Here is a 23,012-nt window from a genome sequence, read left to right on the forward strand (position 1 = left end):
GAGCCCAGCTAAGTTAAGTACCATTAATACCAAAAGTCAATATGATTTCAGAGGAAGATAATAGAATTCAGTCTTTACACCATAGCTCCCAAAATGCACAGTATAAGAGTCAAACTTACTAGATCCATAATGAAACGGGGAAATGTGACCACTAGTAAAGAGAAAAAACAGTCAACTGAAACCAAACCCACAGTAACCCACATTTAGAATAATCAGAAGACTATTATAAACTTTTTAAAACATGTTTAAGGATTTAAGAGAAAATATGGTCATAATAAATGAACACACAGGTAATCTAAGCAGAGAATAAAACAAGGGAACAACATGGAAAATCCAGAATTAAAAAGTATAATATCTGAAATAAAAAATTCACTGGATGAACTTAACAGCAGACTGGTGATGGGTCAGTGAACCTGAAGACAAAGAGAAATTATCCAATCTGCAGACGAAAAAAAAAGAAAAAAGAAACTGCACCTCAGTGACCTCTTGGACAATATCAAGAAGTCTAATGTGAAACTGGAAGAAAAGGAGAATGGGACAGGAAAAAAGTGATGAAAGAAAAATATATCAAGCCAAGATTCTATATCCAGTGAAAATATACTTCAAAAGAAGGACAGAATAAAGACATTTGCAGAATAATGGAAACAATATTCATCACTAGCAGACCTGTGCTAAGAGAAATGCTACAGAAAGTTCTTCAGGCTCAAGGGATGTAACGTGGAAATCTGAATCTAAAGTAGTAAATGTCAAGAAGGGGCAGTTTTGTCCCACAGGGGACATCAGGAAATGTCTGGAGGCATTTTTGTTTGTCACAAATGGAGGTTGCTACGGGCACCTGAATGCTACTGGATAAACATCCTGTTAAACATCCGACCAAGCACAGGACAGCCTCCCATAACAACAACAAAAAAATCAACCTACCCTAAAATGTCAATAGTGCCAATGTTGGTAAATCTTCATCTATGGGTAGGAAAGAACAAAAATATATGAGCAAATTGAAACCAACCCAATAGTCCCACAGACTGTTCTTTTGGATAAACAGTGAAATTGATCTTTCTGGTCTTAAAGCTTGAAGCTTACATTTGTTTTATCTCAGTTCCTTCCTCAGGAAGGGACCTTCATGGCTCTCAAAAAAATGTGTCAAAGAACTGAAACTCACCAGATCACCACATCCAGACAATGAGACTAGACTCTGGACCTCTCATTCATCATGATTGCTTCCTTGACCCTCCCTAGTTCCTATTTTCTTACATTGTTACATTTTTTTCCTTGCTATATAAACCCCGAGTTTTAGCCAGTCAGGGAGATGGATTTGGGACTGAGCTCCGATCTCCTCAGCTGCAGCACCCGATTAAAGCCTTATTCCTTGGCAATACTTGTCTCAGTAATTGGCTTTCTGTGTGGCGAGCAGCAGGACCTAGACCAAACCCCTAGTGATTCCGTAACAGATTTTGGTTAGTTGACAGGGAACATGTTGCTTGTGACTCAGCTGATGTGGGCAGGGAGTCTCAGAAGCCATCCTAAGCAGCTGCCCACCCAATTTTGGCTGAAGGTGAGTGTCAGTCTCTCTCTGGCCCCACCACAGCCGGCCCCAACCACATTCCTGATTGCCTCACTAGAACTGCCTTTGAAACTTGACATTGCATCAATATAGGTAAGTGTCCTTTATGGGCCTAGACATAAGGATTTGCTCCTCTCATTTTGGGAAATCTTTAAAGAATTTTCATTTGTAGGTTGAACAAGCCCAAATGACTGAGAGAGGGAAGCACCCTAACTGTTTCAGTAAGAACATTCTTGGAGGTTTTTCTGTAATTGTGTGTTGTGTCCGGGGAAGTTAGTGTCCTTTGTGGGTACCGGACAGTTGGATCAGCTCCTCTCAATTTGGGAAATTCCTAAGAAATTTTTGTTTGCAGTTGACCAAGCCCAACTAATAGAGAGAGGAAGCACCTCAAGTGTGTCAGTTTGGACACTTTTGGGGCTTGTTGCTGTAGCAGCTGGATAGTGTTTGGGTGATTGTGTGTGTTTTATATAGTCATGAGAAATTAGAATTTGGTAAAATGATACACTTTTACAATACTGTTTGGTTCCAGTGTTGTTTGGAATCTGGAGTTTGCTGCTGAATGAAAAAGTGGGATGGAGTTGTGTGTTACCCAGACTTTTGTGCTGCTATGCTAAGCAGGGTTGAGCCTGGTTAGTATGTGATCAGTTCTCCTTTGCTGATGTTTGGCCCCAGTGTTCTTTGGAGTCTGGGGAGGTTTGGCCTTTAGAAAATCAAACTGCCATGAAAACTGCTTTACCCAAAGTTTTGGTTCACAGCTTTCAGTGAATTACCTATTGGAGTAAACAAAGTGTAACCATGTAAAATCAGTGAGTTAGTATTGCTATCTCATGGCTAGAGTTCCAAGGTAAACACTACAGGATTTTTATTTGTGTGTGTGTATACATACATGTCTAGATGTGTTTATTTGTATGTACACTTATTGTTATATGTTGTGTCTACCAAATTGGCTTATAAGTAAAAGAGCACTCATAAATTAAGTCCAAGCAATTTTTAAGTTCATGTGAGTTAAGTAAATCTTTACTAAACAAGCTAGCTTTAAAATAATTAGTAAAATGAAAGTAGCAATGTCCTCAGAATTGTCAGCATACATTTTTGCCTGGATTTTATATTTGTCTCTGGTAGATATTTTGAGGTGTCAGGGTTTGGCATAGAAGGTTATAAAACTATAAACCCAGCCAAAACAAAATGATCTTTGTGCAAATTTTTTGAAAAGACTAATTAAGTTATTGGTTTAATGAAAATAGTTATTCGTGAAAATGCCTATGTAGTTAACTTTAAAGTTCTTATTTCAGTGAATGACTGATATTCATAGATTATAAAATGGTTAATAAGGAAATAACTTTAAATGATGGCATCTAATATGTTTTCAGAAGTAATCTAGATAAACTGTTTAAAATGAAAGAACTGAATACTTGTAATTGGGATAAATGTTTTAGGTAAACTTCTTGTGTAATTTAAAATTTTGAAATTATTTTTGATGCTGATTGGATATCTGGGTCATTTCCAGTTAAGAAAGGGTTGTGATATAGGGAAATATGTTTCTAAAAATTGTGGAACTGTTCTCATCTATAAAATGCTAATATAGTTCAGGATTGCTTTCTAGGGTTTCACTAACATTTAAGGTTACTAAGGATAAGAAATAATATATAATTCTGTTTAAAAAATGTGCCCCAAAAAATGTGTTATGAGAAAAATAGTAATTTTGTTTAATTCAGAAGTTATCTAAAAGTTAATTCAAATTATGGGCTTGAAAAAGTTTTTTATGAAACAAGGTAGTAAGGAAACAAGTGGGGGAGAAAGGTATGAAAAAAATTATGTATATGATGATCATGTATTTTTGGTAAGGAAGGTTATAAAGATAATAATTTTGTATGTGAAAAGATCTTGTATGGTAAATTGCTGTCCTGGAGTAAAATGATGTTATTTAAACAAATAAGAAAGAAGGGAGAGGGAGAAGGAGGAGGGAGAAGGAGGAGGAGGGGCAGAGGAGGAGGGGCGGAGGAGGAGGGGTGGAGGAGGAGGGGGGAAGGGGAAGAGGAGGAGGAGGAGGAGGAGGAGGAGGAGGAGGAGGAAAATCTGGGACTGATCGGAAAGCCCAGGAGAAGGAGGACGAGGAGGAAGAGGAAAAAAATCTGGTACTGATTGGAAAGCCCAGGCATGTCATGGATGGTCTGTGTAAGTCACATGTAGCTTTTCTGGTTTTCCAGTGTATAGTCTATCTTCATGCACAAAAAGAGAAAACAGAACACAGAAGAGTTTAGATAATAGATCCTTTAAAACCTGAGAACGAGAGAAATTTGGCTAATTAACATTTCATAGTTAAAGCTCTTAGTCTTGATGAAGGTAAAATAAGAAATACTGTAAAGAAATGCATCAGCAATTTAGCAATTCTTAATAGTTAAGCATGAAGCCAGATCTAGTGTGGACCCATATTTCACATACATGCTTGCATTGCTTCACACTATGTTAGCTGTTTTGCATGGATACTGCTGGAGTATTTACTGGTCATGGGCCTAGAGTGAATTTCTTGATTGCACAAGATGTATGGTGATATTGGTGGACTTAAGGTTATTGAATTGTGTACCAGGAATAAAATATTCATCATGTGGTTTTTTTGGGAGGTTCTGGGTAACACTGTAGCCTCCAGGGTAGACTGAGTAGGGGAAAGACTGAGGGCTGGGTTTCCTGTTTGTTTTTTGCTTCTAATTTTCATTTGTTTGCTGTTGTTCTCCTGTGGGTTTTGCTTGTGTATACATATATATAAAACCGTAAACTTTTTAAGTTTCTAATGGAAAGCTTTTATTTGGTTCTACAATTTGCCCTATTTATCTAAAGTTCCTAAGCTACTGTGGTCAAACCTTTAAAAACTGATAGAGGACACCAGCCATTTAAAATTTGGTGGATTTTGCTTACCTCTAATGATCTAAAGAACTACAAGAGCTTTAAGATTTCTGGCACACACACAAAAATAATAATAAAAGACAAGTTCTGAACAGTACATTATATATTCTGTTATTTGGAAAAAGTAGGTGAGAATAAAAATGTTTAAATGTTTATATCCAAGATAATTCAATTCAATCAATAATTTAATGAAGAAAAACTGTGATGTGGGTACAAAGTTTTAATGTTCAGAAAAGACTGGCCCTGTCATTAAGGAAATTATATTTATTAGGTTTTCTCCTCAAACTAATTTAGTTGTGTTGACCATTATTAAAATTAAGTGACATTCATTTGAATTAAGTAGTTAAAAAAAAAAAAGACTTTCTAGTGACTTTTGATCCCAAGATGTTTATCAATGATGGGCTTTCATGTGTACTTGTGAACAGAATATGTGCAGGTGTCGCACTGGTTTGAAGATGAACACTCATAATGAACTGCTTTTATGAGACACAGGGCCAGAAGTTAAAATGATTCAATCCCTCTAGGCCCAGGGATCACTGCGGAAGAGGTAGCCATGTAAGACTGTAAAGCTGTAAAGGCCGATTTTGAGGGATAAGGTCAGAGTTTTTCTATAAATTAAACATTAATACCAAAAGCACACTGATGCAAGGCCAGCATCTGGGTCTATGTGTTAGAAGAACATGGTTTTCTTGGAGCACTGATATGCTCTTTAAAAAGAAAATTGGGACCAGTTATTAAAAGTTTATGGAAATCTTACCTTATGGTCAAACTGATTAAAATTAGATAGATTTGTTTATACAGTTTTATTAACTTTAATAATATATCATATAAAGGAAAATTTTGGTTTTTGCTTTTGAACAAAATGTTTGTGTAATATTAAGAAATAAAAGATTTTGTTTACCTTCTGAGTAAGTTGCAAAGAGAAAATGGAGGGGGAGGGGCCAGACAGGTTTAGTTGGCATGCTATCTTTATTACATCTTATTGCTTAGGAAAATTAGTCTCCTCTCTATGAAAAAGTAAATGTTTTTGTATAATTTTGGCTAAATGAATGACATTTTACAGTGACTTTGTGATTCTATTTTGTGATAACAAGTGTCTTAAAACTTTGATATTTGGCAAACTTTCTATAAGCAAAATTTCAAGATCGAAATTCAGTCTTTTTGACCTCAAACCAATTTTTTTGGATATTAGGTTCCCTGACGTCCAAGAGAGATATATTAGGCTTATTAGGCTTGTTATGTTAGAATTATACAGGAAGCATTATCAAATGTGAGGTAGTATTTAACTGTCTTTGGGTTATATTTATTTAGATATGTTGTTAATATGCATTCCAGGATTGTATGACATTCCTGAAATTCTGATGTGTCTTAATATATGTTGTCAGTAGTAATTATGATTATGTTAAATTGTTGTATGCCACACAAGTAACCAAATATCCTTATCAACTGTGTCTTTATGACTGTCTTATGACTTTCAACATCCACAATTGATATATTGCTTTTAATCTCCTCTAAAAGTGACTTATAATCACCTATGGTCCAGGGCTTGCTTCTTTGGAGGAGTTCATGAAAAGGATTCTTTAATGCAGGTTTCTAAAAACTTTGGAGTTTGTGCCCCTGGATTAGAGAGACCTTTCAGGACTCTAATTAAAGAGCTGATGTGTTTATAAAGATTGCTAACCCAATATGAAGCAGAGCAGGAGTTCATTGCATGGACTGAAATAATGAAGACTGAAATAATTTTTATGGCTTTTTTTGTTTGAAATATTGATGATTCTTTTGTTTGTTTTTTGTTTTTCAGAGTCTGGAGAATATGTTCCTTTTGAGCTATATATAGCCTTGATATATACTTTAAGTGTATTGAGTAGAGGATACTTTTATAAGTAGAATTTGAGGCATATTTCTCTCTCTGCCTAATTTCTCCAGAATTTGGAAACTGTGAATATTCTTAATTCATGGAAAATGTGTTTGTTTGCATACATTTAATAAAAACCTGTTTTCTTTTGTAATGGGACACAGCCAGAGGAACTGGTTATTTTCCTAGGACTTTGACTCAAATGACCTTGTGAAATGTTCCAGCAAAGCCAATTTGGAAGAATCTATGGGCAATGATTCTTGTCGCACTGTGTGCGGGTAATCAGGCCAAGTATATGGGACTGAAGATTATTTTGCAGGTAGATTGGTAGAAGCTTATTTTGCAGGTAGATCCTGCTGTGGTTTGTCTTTGGTGGAAGTGGTACGCCAGAGAGAGAAATACTATGTGTCAGAAGAAACTCTCTATTAGATGAACCTTTGATTCCTGGGTGGCTACATAGTCACCTATGGTATGGAGCTGCCTATGACACCCTTCCTCAGCATGAAGCAGCCAGAAAGACCAATGACTGGATTCCTCATGATTGAGGAACTGATAAATAGAAAGGGAAGACTGAAACCGACCCAACAGTCCCATAGACTGTTCTTTTGGATAAACACAGAAATTGACCTTTCTGGTCTTAAAGCTTAAAACTTTCGAGTTTTTCCTCAGGAAGGGACCTTGGGACCTCTCAAAAAAATGTATCGAAGAACTGCAACTCACCAGATCACCACATCCAGACAATGAGACTCTTACCACGTATTCATCATGACTGCTTCCTTGCCCCTCCCTAGTTCTTGTTTTCTTACACATTGTTACGTTTCTTCCCTGCCATATAAACCCCTGGTTTTAGTCAGTCAGGGAGACAGATTTGAGACTGAGATCCTATCTCCTCAGCTGCAGCACCCAATTAAACCCTTCTTCTTTGGCAATACTTCTCAGTGATTGACTTTCTGTGCAGCAGGACCTTGACCAAACCCCTGGTGTTTTGGTAACGAAAGGAATAACTATATTGAAGCTAATAAAAGCCATTTATGTAAATGTTGAATAAGAAAATTATAAACATAGAAAGTGGTAAAACTAGAATGAACCTTGAAGAACTCAAGTGGAATTAGAGTTATCAGTATAAATTTGGAGATTTTTAAAAACACAGATAGAAGGCCAGGTGCAGTGGCTCACGCCTGTAATCCCAGCACTTTGGGAGGCTGAAGCAGGCGGATCACCTGAGGTCAAGAGTTTGAGACCAGCCTGGCTAACATGGAGAAACACCATCTCTACTAAAAATACAAAAAAGTAGCCAGGCATGGTGGCACGTGCCTGTAATCCCAGCTACTCGGGGGACCGAGACAGGAGAATTGCCTGAACCCGGGAGGCGGAGGTTGCAGTGAGCTGAGATCATGCCACTGCACTCCAGCCTAGGCAACAGAACGAGCCTCTGTCCCAAAACAAACAACCAAACAAAAAAGACATAAATATAGGTGTGTTTTTATGTACGTGTACAAACATATACATACACATAGACACACACATACTTCTTGGTTCTGTTTGCTGAAAAGGCCTAGAAGCAATGACAAGATTAGCAATATGCATTAAGTAGTATGTCTATCTTGGTACCTATTAATAAATATTGTTTTCCACAAAAAGAAGCCAGGGTCCTTTGGAGAAAAGGTGGATTGCCGAACTGTGACAAGGAAAACTGAAGATAATCCTGGAATATCTTGTTGCACAAAATGTAAAAGGCTTGCTCAAATAAAAATATGGGCATATCAAAAGGACAAAGGGAGGACTTACAGTCACACAAACCTTGCAAATGTTTGTAGCAGCTTGTTGGTAATAGCAAACTACTGGAAATAACCCAAATATCCTTCAAAGTGTAAATGGCTGAATGAAATCAGGTACTTCTATACAGTGGAATGCTACTCAGCAATGAAAAAGAAAAAGATGCAACAACCTGGATAGACCTCAAAGGCATTATGTATAGTAAAAAGGTCAACCTTAAAAGGTTATATATTATATGATTGCATTTATGTAACATTCTCAAAATAAAAAAAAAACTATAGAGGATGAAGAATAGACTAGTGATTTCCAGGGCACAGGGACAGGGTAGGAAAGAATTGGTAGATGATGTGAATGCAAAGAGGTCTCCTGTGTTGATGGAATAGTCTGTATCTTGATTGTGGTAGTGGCTACTCAAATCTATGTATGGAATAAATTAAATAAAATTATACATATACACACAAATAACTGCAGGTTTAAAATGTTAAAAAAAATGGTGAAAACTAAGTAAAATATTTAGTCTAGCTAACAGTAATGAACCAATGTCAACTAACTGTTTGTGTATATACAGCTAAATAAGATGTCATCATTGGGCCAGGCGTGGTGGCTCAAGCCTGTAATCCCAGCACTTTGGGAGGCCGAGGTGGGCGGATCACAAGGTCAGGAGATCGAGACCATCCTGGCTAACACGGTGAAACCCCGTCTCTACTAAAAATACAAAAAATTAGCCAGGCGTGGTGGCGGGCACCTGTAGTCCCAGCTGCTTGGGAGGCTGAGGCAAGAGAATGGCGTGAACCTGGGAGGTGGAGCTTGCAGTGAGCTGAGATCGCGCTACTGCACTCCAGCCTGGGTGACAGAGCAAGACCCCGTCTCAAAAAAAAAAAAATGTCATCATTGGGTGAAGGGCATGCAAGACTATTAATTTAACAACCTCCTGAAAGTCTGTATTTGTTTCAATATTGTAAGTTAAATTATAATTTTATTTATAATTTTTCATTTATTTAAAAAAAAAAAAAGAGGACACAGGAGCAAGCCTGAAAGTGGCCTCTGCTGGCCAAATCTGGGACAGTCTGCGTAACAAAATAAGGATTAAAATGGATAACTCATTGATTAAATAATGGATGAGCCCATCCTGATACAAACGAATGGGGCAGAAGAGAAAGCTCTTCTGTATAATACAAAGCCAACTAGTAAATATAGAGGGAATTATGTAGTTAGAAAATCATCAGCAGATGCCAAAACTAATGGGTAAAAGTTTGACAAGGAATATAATATTTTCCCACAAATTTCATAGTAATTACAACGGGAAAAACTAATGACTCTATAATGAAAAAAGCTTCTGGAAACGATCTTAAACAAGTGAGCCAAGTTAACATTATCAATACTGGAACAAACCAACATAATGTACCTCCTGACATTGTGCACTATGAAGGAAAAAAACACCATGAGGGAACATCAAACAGAGAAACACAAACTGAAGGGCATTCTATGAAATAAATGACCCCTTCTTTAAAAAAACAAACAAAGAAAAACAGGAACAACAAAAAATAAGGTCAAGAAATAAATCAAACTTCCAGATCTGTTCCAGGTCAAATGGATGTGACAACTCAATTCAATGTGTGATCCTGGTGGTCCTGGGGAAAAATAGTATAAAGGACATCACTAGGACAGCTGGCTACATTTGAATATGTATTATGAATTAGATAATATTTTCTCAGTATTAAATTTCTTGGTTTTAATAAATGTAGTCAGGTTATATAAGAGAACGTTCTTGGCTTGCGCCTGTAATCCCAGGACTTTCGGAGGCCGAGGCAGGCAGATCACGAAGTCAGGAGATCAAGACCATCCTGGCTAACATGGTGAAACCCCATCTCTACTAAAAATACAAACAATTAGCCATACGCGGTGGTGAGCACCTGTAGTCCCAGCTACTCGGCAAGCTGAGGCAGAAGAATGGTGAGAACCCGGGAGGTGGAGCTTGCAGTCAGCTGAGATTGCACCACTGCACTCCAGCCTGGGCGACAGAGCAAGACTCTGTCTCAAAAAAGAAAAGAATATTCTCGTTTTTAGACACTAGAAGAACAATGTCTCCAACTTACTCTTAATGGTTCCAAATATATTTATATTTTTATACACACAAATGCATGTGTACACAGATAGAAAGAGAGCAGAAAGAGAATAAAACACAGGGTGAAATGTAAACAACTGGCAATGTTGAGTAAAGTGTATTTGGGAGTTCCTTATAGTATTTATTTCTGTATCAAAATTTAAAAGTAAGGGGAAAAAAGCACACATGGTACCATATTCACAGTAAGGAATGATTTAGTTCAGCAAAACATCACCCATTAAATTAAATTAATGCTGTTGAATAGGAAAAAAATTGGCAATTCTTATCCTTTTACTTTCCATATAAACTGCATAAGGATCCACTCTTGGATGGTTCTTGGACAGTTTTTAGTTAATCCTTAGATAATCACATTTAAGTTAGATAGGCTGGTGCAAAAGTAATTGCCGTTTAAAAAAAAAAAAATGGCAAAAACTGCAATTACTTTTGCACCAACCTAAATATTAAGAAACTGACCCCTTTGATAATGAGTATTCCTCACAATTCCTACATTCCTTGCAGTTGTTCAGTTTGAAATATTTTCTCATTTCCATTATTATTTCTTCATTAATTCAGAAATTATTTTAAAGTATTTTCTTTAAATAAAAAAAAAAAAAAAAAGGCTGGGTGTGATGGCTCAACACCTTTAATCCCAGCACTTCAGGAGCTGAGGTAAGAGGATGGCTTGAGTAAACGAGTTGGATGAGCCTAGACAACATATTGAGGGTCCGTCTCTACAAAAAATTTTAAAAAGAATTAGCCAGGCATGGTGGTGGCATGGGCCTGTAGTCCCAGCTACTCAAGAGGCTGAAGAGGGAGGATCGCTTGAGCCCAGAAGTTTAAGGCTGCAGTGAGCTGTGACTGTGTCAGTGTACTCCAGCCTGGGCAACAAAGCAAGACTGTGTCTCAAAAAATTTAAAAATATAATATTTTATATTAATTTCCAATGTTATTGCTTTGTGTTTACAGATCATCATCTGTGTTATGAATTCTTGGATATCTGCTGAAACTTTTAAATTTGTGACTCAGTATTAAGGTTTTCTAAATCAGTATTTGGATTAAAAAAGTGTTTTTCCAAATGTTGGGTAGCCCATTAAATTTTAAAAAAGCGCGGACAGGGGGGCATAAGGAACATCTAGTGAAGGCAATTTAATCTAATTTTAGTTTTACTAGAAAGCTTAAAAAAAGAAAATAAAGTTCTCACTGCAGAACCTTTACTTTAGCATTACTAAAAGTAGAATAAGATACTCTAAAAAACTAAAAGTAAAGCTAAAGTAAAATATTAATTGATTAAAGACTTAAAAGTAAAAAATGAAACAATTTAAAAAATAGAACATCTCTGACTAAACTGACCCAAAAGAAAAAAACAGAACACATTGAGGATGAATAGTTACTGATCTTAAGATGGAGAATAAAAAAATCTCTCAGCATAAAAGTAATGGAACTCAGCTGGGCGCAGTGACTCACGCCTGTAATCCCAGCACTTTGGGAGGCAGGGGCAGGCAGATTACCTAAGGTCAGGAGGTCAAGACCAGCGTGGCCAACATGGTGAAACCTCATCTCTACTAAAAACACAAAAAAATTATCCAGGCACGGTGGTGCATGCCTGTAGTCCAAGCTACTTGGGAGGCTGAGGCAGAAGAATTACTTGAACCCAAGAGGTGGAGATGGCAGTGAACCCAGATCACGCCATTGCACTCCAGTGTGGGCGACAAAGCAAAGGAAGACTCAGTCTCAAAAAAAAAAAAAAAAGTAATGAGATTTGAGTACATGCAAAAACAAAAATATTTCCCCCAAAATCAAATAACATTAAACAACATTAAACAATAAAGGACAATCTCAGAAAAAGATTCACGCCAAATGTCAGAAAAAAGATTGCCATCCCTAATATATAAAGACCCCATATACATAAAGAGTTCCCCAGAATATGTTATTAAGTGAATAAAGAAAGATGCAAAATGTATATTGTATGCAATCTATATATCCAGATAGCTAATTCCATAAAATTACAGCTCAATCACCACCACACTGCATACACTAACCCAGCATGGCCAATAAAACCTTCTGCAATGATGGGAATGTTCTGTGTGTGTGCTCTCTTAATATGGTAACCACATTTGGCTATTGAGTATTTGAACCATGACTAGCGCAACTAAGTAAATGAATTTTTAAATCTTATGTAACTTTAATTAATTTTAATAACTACGTGTGGCTGATAGTCACTGTATTGGACAGTACAGTTCCGACCCCTCTGTGCACGTCTCTATAAGGTGTTTGTTTTATTTTTTGTTTGTTTGTTTAATGGGTTTAATAGTGTTTTGTTTTAATGGGTTTAATATTTGTTCATATTCATTCTGTTATTTTTTTTAAAAAGCTTCTACATAGGTAGAAGTTTAACTTCTTTAACTTCTATGATTTAACTTCCTTAGGGAAGCATGTTAGAGAAATAAATGCATAATCATGTTAGACAAAAGAAGATACTTTACCAGCTCCATCTGAATCTTCCACCATTGGATTTATTTCTATCATGGTTGCATCGTATTTCAGAAAGAGGCTGTAAAGCTTGACCATGTTTTCTGCTGCTGATTCCACAATATTAGGTGGAAATCCCATCTTCTGTGCAAGCTGAAATCAATATGTCTTTTTATTATAGGTAGTTTGCATATGTCTAATCAACATTACTATAAATAAAAAGCCTTGTAGTTTATCACTTAAATGATAAACATGAGTCATTTATAGTCAAACATTAATTACTGAAATAGCAGCTACCATTACTAAATGGTTAAACAAAACTTTTTATTCAAAATCTTCAAAAGGTAGATATTATGCCCATTTTATAGATAAGAAAGAGATTCAGAGAGATCAAGTAACTTGCCATTCATTGGCCTAGATTCCAGTTCCATAGTGTCCATACTGCCTAAGCTTTACTGCCAACCTAAGCTGAAAGAAGAGGTTTATATTTTATTAAAACTATATATAAAATGTGAGCCGGGCACAGTGGCTCACACCTGTAATGCCTGCAATTTGAAAGGCTGAGGGGCCAGATCACTTGAGGCCAGGAGTTATGGACCAGCCTGGCCACCACAGTGAAACCCCATCTCTACTAAAAATATAAAATGTGGACTGACAACCCTTATGGTCCAAAGAAAAGCCAAAATATTAGAAGACCCTATTTTACCTTTTGTATAATTTATAAAGAGTGTCTACCAAGCAATAAGAATACATGTCATACAGTCAAATGAGTGTTATCCCATTCATTCAAAAATCTACCAAGCACCTAATACATTCCAGGCACTGTGCTAGGCCCAAAAGATAAAGATGTTTAACTTTATAATAAAAGAGTTTACAGTCTTGAGGGATTCCCAAATAGAGATACCCACAGAGCTTTTAAACAATACAATATCAAGGTCCCAACTCAGAAGTTCTAGTTGACAAGTTCTTTACTGGATCAAGCATCTATCATGTTTCAAGTTCCATGAGCAATTCTGAACCACTGGTACAGAGGATACATGTCTATGTGTTTATTCTAACAGTGCTGCCACTGCTCAGGAACACTATAGAGAATTCTTTCCTCTTTTTCAGTTGCTATCTAAGGTTGTAACACATTCTTTTCATTTTCAATAACAAAAAATCTTAAATTCTTTGAAGATGAAGAAGATATTTGCAAAGAGTCAAATGCCAATAAGTAAAGTGAATGATCAAGCTAAACAATGTAGGCTGGGCGCAGTGGCTCAAGTCTGTAATACCAGCACTTTGGGAGGACAAAGAGGGCGGATCACTTGAAGCCAGGAGTTTGAGACCAGCCTGGGCAACATGGTGAAACACTGTCTCTATTAAAAATACAAAAATTAGCCAGGTGTGGTGACGCATGCCTGTAATCCCAGCTACTCGAGAGGCTGAGACACAAAAACTGCTTGAACTCAGGAGGTGGAGGTTGCAGTGAGCCGAGATCACACCACTGCACTCCTGCCTGGGCGACAGAGTGAGACTCTGTCTCCCCCCAACAACAAAAAAAAGCACTAAGGAATGTAATCTTTTGTTTTGACCTATTTCAAATAAAGAATAATATGAAAGTACCATTTTATTATGAAAGTTTTTCACTATGTCACAACTCACCTAAAAAAACAAAAACTAAAACCAAATGTTTAGGCTTAAACATTTGAAAACTACAAAGTAATTCTGATCAATCCATTATGACATCAATTTTCTAATGCTAGGCTCTATTTCCACTTATCACCATCATGCAAAATGCTATAATCTTAGATTATTCCTCCATGTATTCTTGTAAATCAAGTATTTTCTTCCTCATCTAAATTTCACTCTCCAATCATCATCTTCACGTAACTACCTAATAAATCAAATCCATGCCTTTTAAACATTTACATCATTCATTTGCCAAAATTAATTTGCTTTATTATCCATCAGAAACATTTATCTCCTTAAAACTTTGTGCCGGTCAAAATTCTTGCACTTGGCTGGGCACGGTGACTCACGCCTGTAATCCCAGCACTTTGGAAGGCCGAGGTGGGCAGATCATGAAGTTAGGAGTTTGAGACCAGCCTGGCCAACATGATGAAACCCCATCTCTACTAAAAATACAAAAATTAGCTGGTCATGGTGGCGGGCGCCTGTAATCCCAGCTACCTGGGAAGCTGAGGCAGGGGAATCGCTTGAACCCGGGAGGCAGAGGTTTCAGTGAGCCAAGATCATGCCACTGCATTCCAGTCTGGGCAACAGAGCAAGACTCCGTCTCAAAAAAAAAAATAATTCTTGCATTTGCTGTACTTCAATATCATAAACTTATTCTGACATAGTTTTCTCATTAAGAAATGTTTAAGGAGAATGGTGTGAACCTGGGAGGCAGAGCTTGCAGTGAGCCAGGATCGCGCCACTGCACTCCAGCCTGGGCGACAGAGCGAGACTCCGTCTCAAAAAAAAAAACTAAAAATAAAAATAAATAATAATAAAAAAAGAAATGTTTAACTTCAAAGTCCAATATTCGAATTCTTCTTTTAAGGTGAGTCATTAGGCCAGGCGTGGCGGCTCACACCTGTAATCCCAGCACTTTGGGAGGCCCAGGCAGGCAGATCACTTGGGGTCAGGAGTTCTGGTGCAGCCTGCCAATATGGTGAAACCCTGTCTCTACTAAAAATACCAAAAAAAAGTTAGCTGGGCATGGTGGTGCATGCCTGTAATCCTAGCTACTTGGGAGGCTGAGGTGGGAGGATTGCTTGAACCCAGGAGGCGGAGGTTGCAGTGAGCCAAGATTGCGCCACTGCACACTCCACCCTGGGCGACAGAGCAAGAATCTCCATCTCGAACTCCTGACCTCATGATCCACCCGCAAGAATCTCCATCTCAAAAACAAACAAATGAAAAGATGAGTCACTTATTTTTATATCCAAAGCAAACAATTTAATTCAATAGCAGCATTACAAATATTACCAAGCAACTCTCACAGGCCTTAATATTAAACTCAATGGGGGCTTTTCTTTAGTGGGGGGAAGAGTGGAGGGGAAGCAGCACACAAGGACAATAGAGAAAACCAGTAAAACTGTAGGCAAAATTTTATTGTGAACACATACAAATTGAAAGAACTGAAAGAAGGACCACAGCATTCATAGAATTCTTAAAATCATTCATAAACCACAGCTCTACTATGGAGATATGTAAGACAGTGTCCCATCCATTCTATACAATTTACAGAAAATAAAGGAGACACAGGAATATTTTAAATGTTTAACCACTTAAACCATGGAGATATAAAATCCAGACTAAACTATACAATTTACAGAAAATAAAGGGGACACAGGAATATTTTAAATGTTTAACCACTTAAACCATGGAGATATAAAATCCAGACTACGAAAAACAATGAATAATAATCACCTCAGTTTCTTCAACAACTAAACTGAAAGAAAAAAGATGACAGCAAAAAAGAGAAACCTGTAAGTTATAAAAGACCTATGAGACTTATCAGTCAACAACAATGAAGGGACCGGACGCGGTGGCTCACGCCTGTAATCTTAGCACTTCGGGAGGCCAATGAGGGCGGATCACCTGATGTCAGGAGTTCAAGACCAGCATGGCCAACACAGCAAAACCCCATCTCTACTAAAACAAAATACAAAAATTAGCCGGGCATGGTGACGTGCGCCTGTAGTCCCAGCTAGTCGGTAGGCTGAGGCAGGAGAATAGCTTGAACTCAGAAGGCAGAGGTTGGAGTGAGCCAAGGTGGCAACACTGCACTCCAGCCGAGGTAACACAGCAAGACTCCATCTCAAAGAAAATAAATAAAATAACAATGAAGAACCTTATTTGGATGCTGACTCAAACAAATTGTAGATGAAAAATTGATTTGAAACAACTAGAGAAATTTGAATGACTAAGTGATGATACTAACAAATTATTGTTGGCTGAGCACGCTGGCTCACGCCTATAATCCCAGCACTTTGGGAGGCCGAGGCGGGTGGATCACCTGAGGTCAGGAGTTTGAGACCAACCTGACCAACAAGGTGAAACTCCATCTCTACTAAAAACAAAAAAATTAGCCAGGCGTGGTGGCAGGTGCCTGTAGTCCCAGCTACTTGGGAGGCTCAAACAGGAGAATTGCTTGATCCTGGGAGGCGGAGGTTGTGATGAGCCAAGATGGCGCCACTACACTCCAGCCTGGGTGACGGAGCAAGACTCCGTCTTAAAAAAAAAAAAAAGAAAGAAAAGAAAAGAAATTATTGTAAATTTTACTAGATAGGGTAATGGTATAGTGACTCTTTTTTTTTTTTTTTTTTTTTGAGACGGAGTCTCACTCTGTTGCCCAGGCTGGAGTGCGGTGGCACAATCTCGGCTCACTGCAACCTCCACCTCCTGGGTTCAAGCGATTCTTCTGCCTCAGCCTCCCGAGTAGCTGGGACTACAGGCACGCACCACCATGCCCGGCTAATTTTTTTTGTATTTTTAGTAGAGACGGGGGTTTCACCATATTGGCCAGGCTGGTCTCGAACTCCTGACCTCATGATCTGCCCACTTTGGCCTCCCAAAGTGCTGGGATTACAGGCGTGAGCCACCGTGACCGGCCAGTGACTCTTTTAAAAGAATCCACATTGAAATATTTATAGAGATATGAAAAAATTGTAAATAATTCCAAAATGAGCTATTTCAAACAAGTTATTAACTTGCCTGACACTCAAAATGTTTAAATAAGTTTTGACAATTACTTCAGTTGCACAGTTATCTTTAAGTATCATAATTCTCTAATCATAAGCTAGAAAATTTTCAGGAATACAACATACCTGGAGAGCTTGTTCCTTTTTGATGCCTTCTTCAATATCAATAGGTTCTTTAATTATAGCTTCAGGAGTCTCAGCAGCAACATCTTCAATGTTGACACCACCATGTGAACTTCCTATTAATACAGGACCCTGGCAAGGGAAGTAAACAACCAAAACTCTAGATTTATTTTAGACTCATCAATGAAACTTTAAAACCTACCCGTGCATAATATCAGATGTAAGCATCTATTACTCTCTACCCACATTTTAAAATTTTCTTGAGAATTTATCCTCACATCTCCAGCATAGTGCCCTCTTATATTCAATTAAAGCAATGGACAAAAAAGTAAAAAAAGAAGAAAATAATGGCTTGCCTGCAAGGAAAATAGATTTAAAATATACACAAAAACTTATACCACAAAAGCAACAACTTGGAACCAACCCAAATGCCCATCAATGATACATTGGATAAAGAAAATGCAGCACATATACCAAGGAATACTATGCAGCCATAAAAAAGAATGTGTTCATGTCCTTTGCAGGGACCTGGATGAAGCTGGAAACCATCATTCTCAACAAACTAACAAAGGAACAGAAAACCAAACATCACATGTTCTCACTCATAAGTGGGAACTGAACAATGAGAACACATGGACACAGGGAGGGGAACATCACATACCAGGGCCTGTCAGGGGGTTGGGGCAAGGGGAGGGATAGCATTAGGAGAAATACTTAATGTAGATGACAGGTTGATGGGTGCAGCAAACCACCATGGCACATGTACAACTATGTAACAAACCTGCACTTTCTGCACATGTATCCCAGAACTTAAAGTATAATTTTAAAAAAAGAAAAGAAAAAAAACTTAACACCAAATATGTAAACATATGAATGTGAAATATAACCTATGCATTTTTCATAAAAACTGAGGGGACATTAAAAGTATTGCTTAAAGCATAAACACTAGAAAATCCTGAAAACAGATATTTGAAAGAAAAAGCCTAAGAAGAGGGAAAGTCTAAGCTCTAGCCCTACTGCAAGACAATAAAAAAGAAAGCTGGCCAGGCACAGTGGCTCACACCTGTAATCACAGCACTTCGGGAGGCCAAGGCAGAAGGACTACTTGAGTTCAAGAGTCAAGACCAGCCTGGGCAACATAGTAAGACTCCATTTCTACAAAAAATACAAATAAATTAGCCAGGCATGGTGGCATGCCCCTTTAGTCCTAGCTACACAGCAGGCTGAAATGGGACGATGGCTTGAGACTGAGAGATCAAGGCTGCAGTGAGCTGTGATCACACCATGGCACTCCAGCATGGGGACAGAGAAAGACCCTGTCTCAAAAAAAAAGTAAAGTAAAATAAATAAAAGAGAAAGCTAACTAGTTTGAAAGAATAGCTCTGGCTATTGTCATGAACCATATGAGAAGGTAAGGTATCAATACTAACAATTATTAACCTTTAAGGCCTTGAAAATCAATCAAGAAAAAATCATAAATTATCTAATAGATCTACTAATTTATGCATTAAACTAGAAATAATGTTAACATGAAAAAAAGAGAAACAGTAAAACTGCATTTAAAGATTATTTACTGACAGGAAACTACTGATCTGTAGTGGGTAATGTAGTGTATGTTTACATGTAGTGTTATGTATGAAAAAAATGATACAAAGCCCTAGGTCGTTTTCTCAATTGTATTATTTTTTAACATAAAGTGCGTTTCAATGTGCTCCATATTGACAGAAACAATAAAAGAGTGGGAAATAAAACATTAAAAGACTTTTGTTATTTTAAATGCAACTATTTTCCAAATAAAATTTTTTTACAATGAACATACTACTCTTACATCCAGAAAAAAAAACAGGCATGAAAACTTTTTTTTTTAATCAAAAGACTAATTTCACTTTTCTTTCTTTCTTTCTTTCTTTTTTTATATGGAGTGTCGTTCTGTCACCCAGGCTGGAGTGAAATGGTGCGATCTCAGCTCACTGCAACCTCCGCCCCCCAGGTTCAAGGGATTCTCCTGTCTCAGCCTCCCAAGTAGTTGGCATTACACGCATGCACCACCATGCCCAGCTAATTTTTGTATTTTTAGTAGAGACAGGGTTTTACCATCTTGGCCAAGCTGGTCTCGAACTCCTGACCTTAGGTGATTCGCCTCCCAAAGTGCTGGGATTATAGGCGTGACCCACCGTGCCCAGCCTAATTCCACTTTTCTATCCTAGCACTTAGTGTTTTAGTAACATACTCATTTAAAGTATAAATTAAAGGAATAGTATTGCATTCATTACTGTTTAGAGAATTAAACAGTCCTTCAAATACTTAAAATAAGGCAATAACAAAAATTAAAAAGAAGAAGAATCTATCACTTTTTTAAGAGTGTTAAACTTTTATTTAGGAAAAAATGATTGTGTACCATGTATTCGATTTCTGTATACATTTGTAACAAGGAATTCGGATGACTTTTGTCCCCAGGGTCTTGGAAGTAACTTCTAAACCCTCCAACCACATCTGATAGTTGATGCTACCAAGGAGCCTCATGGTGGGCCCCTAGACAGTTTACACTAAGGAGATGACTCAGGTGGGCAATGACCATGCCAGAAAGATTGATAATGTGATTAGAGGTTTGGGGCTTTCAGTCAAATTGTATCAACCCACTCTGCATAGAAGAAATGGGCTAAGTCAACTGCACAGACAATGATTCAATCAGTGATACCCAGGCTGGGTGTGGTGGCTCACATCTGTAATCCTAGCACTTTGGGAAGCCAAGGCAGGAGGACTGCTTGAGTCCGGGAGTTTGAGACCAGCCTGGGCAACATAGTGAGAACCTGTCTCTACAAAAATTTAAAATTAAAAAAAAATTTTTGTTTAATGCCTACACCATAGAACCCCAATGAAAACTCTGGACACCAAGGTCAGCAAGATGACAAAATAGGAAGCCCAAGACCTTGCTCCCTGACAAAAACACTTTAGCAACAATATATGATCCAAAAACCTTTTATGACAATGACAGTAACCAATTAGGAAGTCACAGTACCCCAGGTAAGCTCAAAGCCAAGAACATCTGCAATGAAATCGGTAAGAAAAGCCATTTCATTTTATCCACATCAGCATCCTTCCCCCCACCACTTCAAACTAACATAGTTTGGGATTAAGAAGCTTCTCCACTGGGAGAGAAAGAGAAGAGTAGAACACATGTTCAACATTCCAGCTTCTTGGAGGGCTGTCCAAGGGACTGTTTCCTGTCTCAACTGATATGGGTGCTGATGGGGAACCAGCATACTCTGGATGCCTGTGGGGCATCGAGAACAAAGGAGAGTACACAGGCTCATGGCAATACCAGAAAATGTGTAACATCCCAGAGAGAAGTTGACACAGCTTGCTACAACTAAGGAAACATACCCAGCTCCTGATTTTTTTAACAGGTTGAGTACTCCTCATCTGAAATGCTTAGGACCAGAAGATTTTGGATTTCTTTGAATTTTGAAATATTTGCATTATACTTACCATTGGAGAATCCCAAATCTAAAAATCTGAATTCCAAAATGCTCCAATGAGCATTTCCTTTGAGTGTCATGTCAGTGCTAAAAAAGCTTAGGATTTTATAGCATTTTGGATTTCAGAATTTCAGATTTGGGAGGCTCAACCTATATTTATACCACAAGAAACTACAAAGAGAATAACTAAACCCAAAGTTGGCAAAAGGAAGAAAATCATAAAGATTAGAGCAGAAATAAAAGAAACAAGGAACAGAAAAAAAAAAAAATCAACAAAACTGCATATTGGCTCATTGAAAAAGTGAATAAAATTGACAACCCTTTAACTATAAAAAAATAGAAAAGACTGAAATAACAAAAATCAGAAGTGAAAGGAGACATTACAACTGTCACAGAAAAAGAGTCTGAGACTGCTATGAAAAATTATGTATCAACAAATTGAATAACCTAGAAGACATTGATAACTTGCTAGAAACAATCTTCAAAATCATAAAGAAATAAAAAATATGAACAGCTCTATAACTAGTAATGATACTGAATCAGTAATCAAAAACTTCTAAGCAACAGGAAGCCCGGGACCAAATGGCTTCACTGGAAAATTCTATCAAACATTTAAAGAACTGAACCAATCTTTCCCAAGCTCTTTTTAAAAAATTGAAAAGGACGGAAAATTTCCATACTCACTCTATGAAGCCCGCATTACCATGATACCAAAATCAGAAGGTATTAAAAGAAAACTACAAGCTAATAGCTCTGAAAAAATAATGATGAAAAAAAAACTCAAAAAATACTAGCAAACTGAATTCAACAACACATTAAAGGGACTTTACATCATGATCAAGTGGGACTTAACTCCTAGAATACAAGGATGGTTCAACATACAAAAATTCAGTGTAATACATGCTATTAACAGAATGAAGGACAAAAACCACAATAATCTCAATTGATACATAAAAGGCATTTAACAAAATTGAATACCCTTTCACGATAAAAATACTCAACAAAGACTGAAGGAAACAACCTCAATATAATAAAGGCCATATAAGAAAACTCATAGCCAACATCATACACAATAATGAGAAACTGAAAATCAATGTGCAAAAATCACAAGCATTCCTATACACAAATAACAGACAAACAAGAGTCAAATCATGAGTGAACTCCCATTCACAATTGCTACAAAGAGGATAAAATATGTAGAAATACAACTTACAAGAGATGTGAAGGACCTCTTCAAAGAGAACTACAAACCACTGCTCAAGAAAATAAGAAAGAACACAAACAAAGGGAAAAACATTCCATGCTCATAGATAGGAAGAATCAATATCATGAAAATGGCCGTACTGCCCAAAATAATTTATAGATTCAATGCTATCCCATCCAGCTACCAATGACTTTCTTCACAGAATTAGAAAAAAACTACTGTAAATTTCATATGGTACCAAAAAAGAGCCCATAAAGCCAAGACACTCCTAAGCAAACAGAACAAAGCTGGAGGCATCACGCTACCTGACTTCAAACTATACTACAAGGCTACAGTAAACAAAACAGGATGGCACTGGTACCAAAACAAGGCTACAGTAAACAAAACAGGATGGCACTGGTACCAAAACAGATATATAGACCAGTGGAACAGAACAGAGGCCTCAGAAATAATGCCACACATCTACAACCATCTGATCTTTGACAAACCTGACAAAAACAAGCAATAAGAAAGGATTCCCTATTTAATAAATGGCGTTGGGAAAACTGGCTAGCCATATGCAGAAAACTGAAACTGGATCCCTTCCTAACACTTTATACAAAAATTAACTCAAGATGGATTAAAGACTTAAATGTAAGACCTAAAACCATAAAAACCCTAGAAGAAAACCTAGGCAATACCATTCAGGACATAGGCATAGGCAAGGACTTCATGACTAAAACGCCAAAAGCAATGGCAGCAAAAGACAAAATTGATAAATGGGATCTAATTAAACTAAAGAGCTTCTGGACAGCAAAAGAAACTATCAGCAGAGTGAACAGGCAACCTACAGAATGGGAGAAAATTTTT

At 37.4% G+C, this 23,012-nt stretch overlaps 1 protein-coding gene across 3 annotated transcripts in view; it reads right to left on the bottom strand.

Moving 5' to 3' along the window:
* SUCLA2 (succinate-CoA ligase ADP-forming subunit beta) overlaps window positions 1-23,012 on the bottom strand; it is a 59,276-nt gene that overhangs the window by 13,213 nt on the left and 23,051 nt on the right. For all 3 annotated transcript variants that reach the window (XM_003811416.6, XM_063595954.1, XM_034936712.3), the window contains 2 exons: window positions 17,484-17,612; window positions 12,681-12,819 (listed from right to left, as the gene is read on the bottom strand). In XM_003811416.6, coding sequence (XP_003811464.1) covers window positions 12,681-12,819; window positions 17,484-17,612 — 268 coding nt within the window. The remainder of the gene's footprint in view (window positions 1-12,680; window positions 12,820-17,483; window positions 17,613-23,012) is intronic.

The sequence above is a fragment of the Pan paniscus genome, chromosome 14 (assembly GCF_029289425.2).
Source record: "Pan paniscus chromosome 14, NHGRI_mPanPan1-v2.0_pri, whole genome shotgun sequence".
NCBI classification, from domain to species: Eukaryota; Metazoa; Chordata; class Mammalia; order Primates; family Hominidae; genus Pan; species Pan paniscus.